Below are 12,242 nucleotides of genomic sequence, written 5' to 3'. Positions count from 1 at the left end.
TAAAGTACTATACAGCAGATTCGATTTGGCTTATATTTTATATAATCAACTAATAATCCTATAAAATTGTGCTATTCACGTTGCTCAAAGATGTATTGAACATTCACTACTTGTGTATTGATAAAATTAGATATAGATTCTAATGTAAATCGATATTTTGAAAATTCATATATATTTTGTCTTGGTTTGGCATTTGATCGTGTTGAAACCGGAATTGCAATATATATCATCTAAATATATAACTATCAAAATATGAGCTATAGATTTTTAAATTATTATCCTGAATATGAGTGACTAACATAATTATATTGAATTGAGTAGTAAGAATCTTAAATATTAGAATCTGACGATAATTTATTATAACTGTATAAAGGAACAAGACTATAAATGATGATGAAAATAAAGATTAAATTTAAATCTGAAAATTTGAAAACATTAAGTGTATTGTGCACTCTTGTCGGTCACAGTATCTCATTCCGGGAGACATTGTCACTGCATGTCTCCCAGAATGATATCAAGTTCCCCATTCATAACTTGAATGCGGAACTTTGACCGATAAGAGTGTATTGTGCACTCTTGTCGGTTGAAAGTTCTGCAATCAGAAGAAGATTGTTGAACAATCCGCCATTCCAGGAGGCATGAGCTTGTTATCTCTCCTGAAATGGCACATATTTGATAATTCATGGAGCAGAACTTTGCACGCATTCAGACAAAAGATTGCGACAGAGTAACTGGGAAGACAGCAACTTGAAGCGATAAGCTGCTTGGGTGCTGTCTCCCAGATGCATCTGTCGGGCAAAGTCTCAAAGGAGCAGAACTTTGCACGCAATCAGACAAAAGATTGCGACAGAGTAACTGGGAAGACAGCAACTTGAAGCGAAGTTTTGTTTTCGAGTCTTTGGTTAAGAAATCTTAACAAAAAACAAAGAAAAAAATCAGATAAAGTTGTCAATAACTTCATCAGTTAATGCTCACCTATGGGAGGTGTTTTGCGGGAGCTGGGGGTATCTTGGTGAGTACTCAGGAGGCCAAGAAGGGCACCCCAACCGACATTATCCTGATGAATTCAGTTGTCAACCATTCTGAAAACCGCTGAAACCGTCGTGTGTAGAGAAATTGTTTAAATTTATTTTTTTTTTCAGATTTAAATAAAAATAAGAAATGTTTACTATTATGGATTTTGAAATTTTTTTAAATTAAGAGTAGGAGATGAGACAAATTTAAATTTTTAAGAAATATTTGGAAGGGCGTAAGATACGCCAACTTAAAAATATTATCAAATGAGAGAAAATCACTCAACAAAAAAACAATTCTTTCAAAAAGTTTGACATTGATCTTTCTAATACATATTTTTGGAAGGGCGTAAGATACGCTAACTTAAAAATATTATCAAATGAGAGAAAATCACTCAACAAAAAAACAATTCTTTCAAAAAGTTTGACATTGATCTTTCTAATACATATCCTATTGAAGGAGTTTACATTCTCAAAATAAAAACCAGTTCAAAATCTTATTATTCCTTGAATAAAAATCTTTTTTTTCAAATCCATTCCAAATCCTTAAATCTGTATTAAAATCATTTTGCCAACAACCAACACAATACAAATTACATTTCCATATATCTTCTTGTCCATTTTAATTTTTTATCTCATTTTATTTAATTTTATTTAAAGCATATAGACATCGAGATCCTTTACACATAGTTATATAAAAGCCAAATACATAATAAATTCTTAATTCTAGAGATATCTCAAAATCTCATTTTTTTAATTTAAAATACCTTTCATTTTTCACAGTACGATCACAACAAACAAGCCATTTACTAATTAACACATATAAGAAAAATATCAAATTACAAAACAACTTTCAATATCATTCTCATCAAATTCTATTTTTTCATAATTATCAACTACATGTTATTATATAATATATGTCGGCGCATATTCCACTCTATACAAGTGTCAGACACACTCACACAAAGCTGTGAGATTCATACCTCTATCAGTAGGACTTCTCAAATCAAGAACACATATGTTTCACTATCGCACATCTGTGTAGGATCTAATTAACCCTTTGGACTGGTAATTCAAAATTTGATAATTTGATAATTTCATGTGATATCATCATTTGCCTTTAAAACAACTGTGCGTTAAACTAGATACGTTTCTCTATTATAATGCAAAATATCAAAGTTTGGGAGATTCCCAAAGTGTCTGAAACTGATCATAAGGGTGAAAAACCGTTTTCCAGAAGTTGGGAACGTAGGGTATAATATTTATTAAAGAGTATTAATTGGTCATATTTAAACTAGCATTATTTCGTATATGAGATTTAATGCATATTTATTGAAAATAAAACGAATAAATATCAAAAGTACTTAAGATGGTGTTGAATCTAGGAGTTTCATAAAGAATCCAATATACACCTCTTACAAACTTTTTATAAGCAAGTATGCTTCTATAAATGGATCATTATTATTGGTCTTTTATAAGTTTGATATACAAATTAATACTCTTGGTTCCAAATGATTTGAAAATCTGGATATTCTAAAGAACACCTAGCCTTAGAAATTATGCTTTATTTGATTTGTAAATTTCATCTGTAAAAGCACAAAAAAGCTCGATAATCTTTCAAAATTTAGGTAAAAAGCAAAAATAAATTGATTTTTACGTTAATAATTAAATTACCTAATTCTAAAATCTATTAATGTATCATATTAATAATAATTTTCCGAAGAAATTTAAATGAATTGGTCAGATTTAGATGAATTTTTATAGGAATGAGAATATCGAATTAGTAGTTGTTTTGAATCATCATAATTTAGAGGATTTGATTATAGATCATAACTTTTTCTTGATTTTAATAATTAATGAAATAAGATGGTGTTTTTGACATAAACGATATGGGAATGTCACAATATAACTTTAATAGATGATCTGCATTAAAGAGAAATAGGAAAATGGCATATAACTAATAACCAAAATTGGTTACAGTCGTTACTTTTCAAAAATTGAAATAATCATGTCAAATTTCCTCTGAAAAATGCATAAAAGAAGGTTAATATTAATTAGAAAAATATAATGAATCAAATAATGATTGATACAAATTTATATATCAATAGTAGTGGCCAATTATTTCCTCATAAAATATTTTCATACAGATTATTTTCTTACGAACTTTTTTTTCGTCTGATAAAATAAATTGATATTTTAAGCATGATTCTAAATGAGATAAGTTATCTACCTTTATAAACATCCATACGATATTCTCATACAAAAGTTTTTAGGTTGGCAAAACGTTGACTGATGGTTCACTGATATAAAATCGGTCCTATTTGTTCTTCATGTAATGCATAATAGGATAGATGTATAGATCCACTTGTCTGCAATTTACATATAGCTATTTGTCTAAATTTGATAGAGTTATGAATAATACTTTTTATATAAATTAATTTTGTTCAATAAACACGAATTAGAGGTCATAGAGCTATTTTCAATTGTCGAAAAATAATTGCAACAACGCCTCACTCAATTTAAACGGTTTGGATATAAAATTTCTTAATATAGTAAAGATAAAGCATTAACACTTATAATTTGTTTAAAAGAGACTACATTAGAGTTACAGCAATTCGTTATCTAGATGAGAAAATCCATTGAAATATCAGCACTAAATAAATATTTTTGAATTAACCCAAAAATAAAATAGAATTCTGCACCATTTCATTTTCAATAATGATCAAGCAGCAGATCATTTCAGATATTATCACTACTAGGAAGACACGGAAAATTCGATTGATTTCGGAGCAGAGCGTGAAAGATCATGAAGAGTTACAGACTAGAATGGACATGAATGGAGTTAAAATTGATCTGGTAGCTGCAATCTTAGAACATATGTATGGTGGTAGATTTACCGTCGAAGAACTGCTTTGTCTTGCCAGAAAAATTTCGAAGAAAATTAATTTAAAAATTGATCGACTCGCGCATCGGAATAGAAGTGGTTTGTTATGCTGGTTCACAGAGAATTGGAATTTAATATACCCAAAGCTTAAAACCCTATCAAACTTTAATACAGCGATATTTTCTCAAGTATATCAAGAAGAAGAGCTCAAAACCAATTATAACCCTATTGATCCATCGGATATATGTCAGCTTGTAAATAACCACTAATGTATTTTGTTTTAATTTGTGTAAGAAAAAATTGATTTTTTCAATTCAACGAAATAAAAATTCATCTTTATTGAGTAACTTTTTTCCTCAATTTTTATATGTTGTTTTACTACCTAAGGTCAATAATCAAAAAAATATCAAAAAGAAATACAAAATTGATTTATCGTGAAATAGCCTGTTAATGGCTGCAAGTAATTTGATAACACAAATATATAGTACTTCATAATCAAAAATAATAATAAAAACTTAAATCTGATTGTTGACCAGTAAATTCAGATTGCAGATAGTTTGTATTAATCAATTATTTTGAAAGTTTTGTTAAATTGAAAATAATCTTGTCAAATGAGAATTAAAATTTTTGTTTCCAAAGATTCAGAGAAATTGGATGAATGAGCATGTCGTAAAATTCTCCATGATCTAAAATTTTATCTCAAAATGACTTGTTTATAGGTTCTTGCCTCAAATGCACAGAGATTTTATTTCTGTAGTGGAAAAATTTGAATGTTTTTATCATAATTTGTAAAATTATTTTGGAGCATGATTATTCGAAAAAAAATTATTGAATATAAAACAAAAATTGAATTGAAACAGTGACTTTTCAAAATTTTGAAATCATAAAACAGTTATGAATATGCTAAATTTGTCGCGAATGAATAATATTACATGATATTGGGAATCAAATGTGCTGTTTATGTGGAATGAGATTTTTCAATTGCTGCAGATTTAATTCTAATGATTTTCAAAATTGATAGATATCACAAAAAAATTGAGAAAATTATTTGAGCATTAATAATTAAATTAAAGTTCCATTTGGGCTTTAAAGAATTAACACTAAATTGAAAAACGATACTTCTTTATTATTTCAGAAGAAATCGAACCGTTGAGCACAGAAATGAATACTTGAAATTATTGATTTTTGTATCGAAATTCATGGACAGTATGAGTATTGTATAATTTACTTGATTATTATTAATAAAATATTGAGAGTAAATTTTTTTTCGGAGTGAATATTATATGCGTTAATATATTTTTAATTTAAAGTTTCGTTATTATACAATCAAAATTGAAAAAGTTTTCAAATTAGTTTTATCAAATGATTATTTTTTGAGATCATATTGACACTTTTTCATCTTTATGGTGATTTACATTTCGAAATGTAAATAAAATAAGGATGTCAATTTGTAAGAAAAGTGAGAAAATTCCGAAAATGCTAAAAATGAATTTTCCAAACGTATTTTTTTATCTCATTTTTTTGATTTTGAAAAAAATTTGGAGAGAAGAACTCTTCGTTTTTGAATTTTGTCACGATGGTTTTAAAGTATATTAGACACATGTATTGATATTACTATTTTTGTATATTTTGAGAGAAAATCCCTAAAAAGTGAGAAAATCTGAGACGGTTTGAGAAAATATATAAACTATTGAAAATTTGAATTAAACTTCTAATTTGGAAAAAAGAAATTTGGAAAGAAGAAAATTCAAAAATCGAGATTTAGACTCAGTATCAAATGGAGAACAAAATGTTTCTTCATATGAAGGAAAAAAATTTTCTTGAGAAGAAATAGAGTTTTTAAAATTTTATTGTATGTAATAAAATAAACAAATATTAAAATTATTTTTTGATAATAAGAAAATTCCCAACAGAAAATATTTGAGACAAAGAAAAAAAGAAAATTGAAAAATATTACTCTCCTTTACATTTCTTGAGATTTTCAATTTATTTTTATAAAATTGACAATTTTATACGTTTAGATGAAAATAAGTGATTTTGCTTGAAATAAAAATTATTGTTTGTTTACAGCTATCAAATAGATTTTTGCTATTTTGATTAAAATTTGTTAATCAAATTAATAATTTTTTTCTAAATATCTTAAATATCTGGATCACTCACTGATTCGATGAATTAAACGATAAAAATAATACAAACTCAACTAAGTTTCCTGTCTTTCAACCAAAAAATATTATGCAAATTAAATTAAATTGTTTATTCAAATATAAAACAAAGATGAAATAATTACAGTTATCATAAACTTTATGAATAACTCTGTAATTGGTTCAGATTTTCGTAAAAATATTTTTATTAAAATCGATAAGAATATGTTTACCTACTATCATCACATATCTATAACACAAGAGTAGAGTGATTTTTATCATCGAAACTTTTTAAAAGCTGTAAGCTGGAAGGAAAAATCTTGTTTTTTCTGAGTTAGTTGTAGAACTATTGATGCACGAGTTATCATTGTGATGTAGAAGGATGTCAATGTACTGACTGAAGGATATGAAGTGAATTGAATTTCATTGAATTTCAATTTGATCAAATTTGTTGAAATTATATGAATGTGTCAACATCTGTATCACTCTCCTTCACTTCTTCCCTATTTTTTCGAGAACGAAGCTAGCTCAGCTTTCGCTGAGCGAATTGACACTTTTGATGCCCTAAACGTACATACTCTCAAATTTATCGAAAAAATAATACTACTTAAACTCGTATATTCTTATTTTAAATATGATATTATCCTTAGATTCCACAGTAGAATATATTTAAATCAACTTTTAAAAAAGTTCGAATCCTGCGCGTCTCACTTTTTAAATTTTCCAAATGGAAAATTATATTCTCCTAAAACGAAAACAATTTTCCGAATTGACATCCTTAAATAAAACTATCCTTATTATCTTTTATTGTATTTGGGGATGAATGTGTAGAGCATGCTTAAAATCATTTCTTGATTTGTTTTTTGGTCAACCAAAAATCAGATGGCATATGAAACCGATTAATAGATATTTTTGATAGAATGATGGCGAAACAAAGCCCGTTTTTCTTCTATTTTTCATAAAATTTAAGTGACTAACTTATTTTACCAAAAAAAATTGAGAAAAAACCTATTGATGGAGCTGTTAAAGTACTTTTATCTCATCATCTAATAAGGTGAAATGGGAATTCTCTATAGAAATATGCATCCAGATGGAATACTATATATTGCTTGTTTATTTATGCAGAATGAAAACATATTTATCTGCATGAAAAACCGAAATTTTACTGCTATATAAAATTTTGAAAAAAAGGTAATATATTTTGAAAGTAAAAAAGTGGCATCTGAGTATATTGTTTCTGCCTTATTTGGTCAATGAAACAGAATTGATCCACATCATTATTATACAGTAATGATATACTGTGGGATGAAGAAGATTGATATTACAGGAATCTAATTATTCGAAGTTCAACTCATCATATCTTGTATTAAAATTTATACCGTTATATTTTCAAAATATTACAACAGTAGCAATCCCATACATAGCCAATGATAATTCAATAACGATTTTATCTTAATAGAATTTAAATCAATACTGAAACAGCAGATTGGCAAGTCATAATATTATAATACTATACATACTACTTGGTAATAAAAATCTCAAAGATCTTAGCATAACTTTTGTTTGATTATGAGATACAGACCCTACGTAGCTCCCACAACTCCAAATGTCACTAACTGATCAGAAGCCTATGATAAGAGATCTAAATACGCAAATTTAATGCGCATTTTATTTAGATGAATTATCGAAATACAAACATAATATATATCTCTAACTTACCTTTGAATAAAATCCTGATTTTGTTGATTAACTTCCAGAGATTTACTAAGTTTTTGAAACATATGAAACAATTCCTTAATTTGATCCTGTAAAATCGTTATATCACTTTCTTGCCTTAATAATATATATAAATTTATTATGTACATGTATTTTAATCAGTTTTCGTTGATTCGAATATTGTCACAAAGTTCCAACATTAAAATAGTAATACAAATTTGTTCTATTATTGACATATTTTAGGATAAATATATAATTTGATAAAAATAAAATGTATCTGTCGATTTTAAAAACAATGAAATCTCTTTGTTCCTCTATTAATTTTGAATTTTCAAAATTTTTAACCTCAATTTTCCAAAAAAAAATCGAGAATTGTAAAAAACGTTTTCCATTTCTAGAAATTTGATATGGCGTTTTCCAAAATGAAAAAAATTTGGAAAAAATCATCAAGGAAAACTTCATTCTAGATACCCAAGGCAATAGCTTTCAGTCAAAAAACACCCGAAAAATTTAAATATTGATATCGATTTTCTTCAAGCACTTAATATCGATTGTTTACAGTTAAGCGGTTTGCAACTTTTTAAATTCTAATATATTTGAACATACTATACTTAACTTTGGAAAATTATCAAAATTTCTTTCAATTTAACTATAATCCAATTATCATACACTGCAAATGATTCCACAATCTTATCGTAAGAAGGAATGCTTGATGTGATTGAGGATCTAACGATTTATTTACCTAATTCTATTTTTTCTTAAATTAAAAATCCTTATTATTGCATGATTTTTGTGCGGTGGTAGGGGAAAAACCAAAAATGGTGCTTCAAAGTATTCCTGAAAGCAGTTTAATTAATAAATAATTTCCTTTCTTATCATCGAATTTTGCTCTTCTTAAGCGATCAGATTCGTTTTATTTTCATAATACAATTCAATTCCCTTATTGGTAAGCAAAGTAAGGATATATAACAAACTGATAATCTTTTATCGAAATTAAACAGAAGTCATTCTATGAGCTCATACACACTATTACTATGTTTCATATGCTGAGCATAATGAGAACAATTCTGGTCGTTATCTTGTTGTCGTTGATTATAAAAACAGAATAAAAATACTTTATTACCGCTCACTTTTTTCTCATATCGAATCCAGAACATTCATATTTCTCTTCATTCGTCTTGAGGGACTTTACAACCCAATTCCACATAGCCAAGTAATTCATTTCTCATTCTAATTTTTCACCAAGAAGGATCAGATTTCAACGTAATTTCAGTTTAAGTCTTGATTTTGAATGAGACATTAGAACATTTCCACCTAACTACTTTCCTTCAAAAAGAACATAAATTACCTCTCCTTAGTGTTCTATGTTCCTCAATTAATTTACAAATTTCCGAATTTTAACACAACCATTTACTTTTTATGATTTTCGTTTAGTGGTATTCAGATATGCACGAAATTACGTTCTTGTATACAGATTAATCATTTGCGTTATTTTTTTGTATTCCTTTGAGCGGATATTAGATAAAACCTATCTTACAATCGACTTACTCGCACAAAATTTTGTTGTTGTTAGACTAACCTCGTAATGATTTTTATTTTCATATCGTTTACTTAATTTTTATGGGATACAGTACCAAAACTATACTCAAAATATCCCATCAATACATATTTCATATCAGCATTAACAATTCTCGTAAGCCTTTAGCAATTTTCCAAACTCTTCAAGACGGCTAATCCACTTGCCGATACATACGAATTCACATCTTAAATTCTTTTTAAAATATGTTTAGATTACATTTTATTTTTTTTTCGATTTGAAACTTATTGAAATACTAAACGTTCAACTAAGATATTCGTCGAAATTGAACACACCCGTATTGATCACAGCTTTATCGTTTTACAACTATAAGACTACAAAATTCTCCTTTATGCAAAAAGGAAGATTATTTTTTTTTTTTTATTTCTTTTTCTCGAAACAGTTTTAAGTTCAGTAATTCAATAAAAGTTTAATTTTATCGTTGCTTTATTTAATACATATTTATTGCTTTCTATTGTTTCATTTGAAATTGTAGATGAAAATGAGCATAATTCAAAAAACATGTGCTTTTCTAAATACAAGAAACCATTTTGAAATTCTATTTTCCTTGATATTCGCAAAAATAATTATAAATCTTTCCCTGTTTTGAAATATCACTCACAACACGTTAATATGGCCGAAAATCTCTTACAACGCATTGTTTCTTGTATTTTGCTGCTTGATGAAAATTATTTTCGACGTTCAATCAAGAATTCTGAATTTAAGTGCACCTGAAGAAACGCCATGTAGCATATATAAAATTAACTTTTACAAAAAGATTTATTTTGATTGTCATTCACTATAAAGAAAATCTTTACCTCAAAATATTTGAAATAAGCTCAGAATTTCTTAATGATTTTGTATTGAATTTGATTTTGAGAAGAAATTTTAAATATATTACAAGATATTTATAAATCATTCAAAATAAAACAATATGAAAATTAACGATAATAATCAAAAGTTTAATAAAAGATATATTTCCCACTTTAGAACATAAATATCGGCATTTACAAATATTTCATTGAATTAAAAAATGATTAATTTTAAAAGAAAAACTCCTATTCAAATGAACCCGTAATAAAATACTTTCGATCATAAACATAAATAAAACTATATATCTTTCAACTTTCTTAAATTCGATTTAGTTTTTGGTTTTCAATTTAAATTGAATTCCGATAAATACCATACTCTATTCTTATCAAAACTAACGATTTTAATATTTTTAAAAGTAACAATTTAGACGTCAATTCAATATTTTATTTTTTGAATTTCCTCACAAATTTCAAATCTTATATCCCTCTCTTCATACCCACTTATTTTTTCATTATTTTTCTGCTAGAAATGCCCAATATGGAAACAAGAATCCAAATTTCGATAAATTTATGTCATGGCTTCAATTTCAGCCGTGATTTAGATTTAATCAATTTGTTTTCATATATATATTGATTAATCACACTATCTCCCAAGGAACCTGATCATAAAGAATCAATCTGTTCGATTGCTCTTATTTTTAGTTTTTGAAATACCTTACATAAATCGATTCATATAATTTTTATGTCGATTTTATTTTCTTACGGGTCTCAATTCTTGAATAAAGAATACCGTAACAAATTAAAATAGATAAACCACAATATCTTTTATATATATCTCAATCAAAATCTTCAAAAAGACAACATTTTTTACTTTTTTAAAAGATTACCCGGAATTCGCAATTTTCGAATTAGAATTAGTTTTATCTCTTGATTTTATTCCGAAATACCCAATGATATCCAATAATAAAAATATTATTTTTCGATTTTATGATTAATAGTCCATTTTCTCATGATTTTTATCTTATTAATACCTAAGATACAACGCTCATCTATATCACATTCTTACATCCTTCCATTTTTCAACTAATTCCTTTGTTTTCAAAAACAATGCTAGGAAATAAAAGTTCTTTTTTGTATTTCCTATTATTATCATGATTGCAAAAAGGTTTGTACAAGGATTTTCGAGCAGTTACCTTTATACAACGATTTCATATTCAAATATAAATAAAATAGATCATTTTGTAAACGAGAATGCCCATTTGGATCTTACATATTATGTAATTCATAAAATGAAATACCAAAAAGATATATTTAAACTTCATTTTCTAGGAAAATTTCATATATTTATAGGCATTCTATATATCGAACTATATTTAACTCCGCTTCTGTCAACTAATACTAATATCCTACATTACAAATTACTTTATATAGAGTTTATTATTATTATATTAATAATTTACTCAATAATATCACTCCGGCTTGTTATTGAATAATCATTTTGTTCTAAAACAAAACAAATATACTAAATTATTTATTAAAAAATGAAAACAAATACTTTAATTCTCATGGAAGTTAAGGAGGCAAGATAATTCCATAGGATCAAATGTGGAAGATGGGAGATCCATTTTTGAGTTCAAAATCTGATTCAACTCAGTCTCAACTTTTCTTGATCTCCTCTTAAATATCTTTTTTGCATCATTTTTCTTTTCATCTAAAATCTTGGTTACTAAAGACCAGTTTTCAGCATACCAACATAGCATAGCCTTGCGGTTCCTCTTTGCAAGTCTATCAAGAGGAACATGATACTTCTGCTCAACGATCTTTGCAATCGATGTTAAAATTTCAATATTAACATGAGTGCCAAAGGACTTGTCAACATAGGAGTTCACGAAGTCAACCTTTGATCCCATGTTTACTATTCTCTTCTGGATCTTTTCATAGTCACGCTGGGACTGAGCAGTAAGTCTCTTGCACTTTGGGTGGGCATCAACATGTGGAAGATTAAAGTACTGTGTACTCTGAAGCATCATGTCTTTAATCAATCTTATCAAAAAATGATTTTCTGAACTTATGAAAATTTCATAATTAGAAAATTCGTTT

The 12,242-nt window shown here is 27.1% G+C and overlaps 1 protein-coding gene across 1 annotated transcript; it reads right to left on the bottom strand.

Moving 5' to 3' along the window:
- Positions 1-11,298: 11,298 nt before the first annotated feature.
- Positions 11,299-12,242, bottom strand: TVAGG3_0796070 (uncharacterized protein; the record flags this gene model as incomplete). Its single annotated transcript, XM_001305226.2, has 1 exon — positions 11,699-12,169. One exon carries the CDS (start codon positions 12,167-12,169, stop codon positions 11,699-11,701), a length of 471 nt encoding a protein of 156 aa, XP_001305227.1.

Source organism: Trichomonas vaginalis, chromosome VI, assembly GCF_026262505.1.
Source record: "Trichomonas vaginalis G3 chromosome VI, whole genome shotgun sequence".
Classification (NCBI taxonomy): domain Eukaryota; phylum Parabasalia; order Trichomonadida; family Trichomonadidae; genus Trichomonas; species Trichomonas vaginalis.
This window is presented reverse-complemented; position numbering and strand designations above follow the sequence as displayed.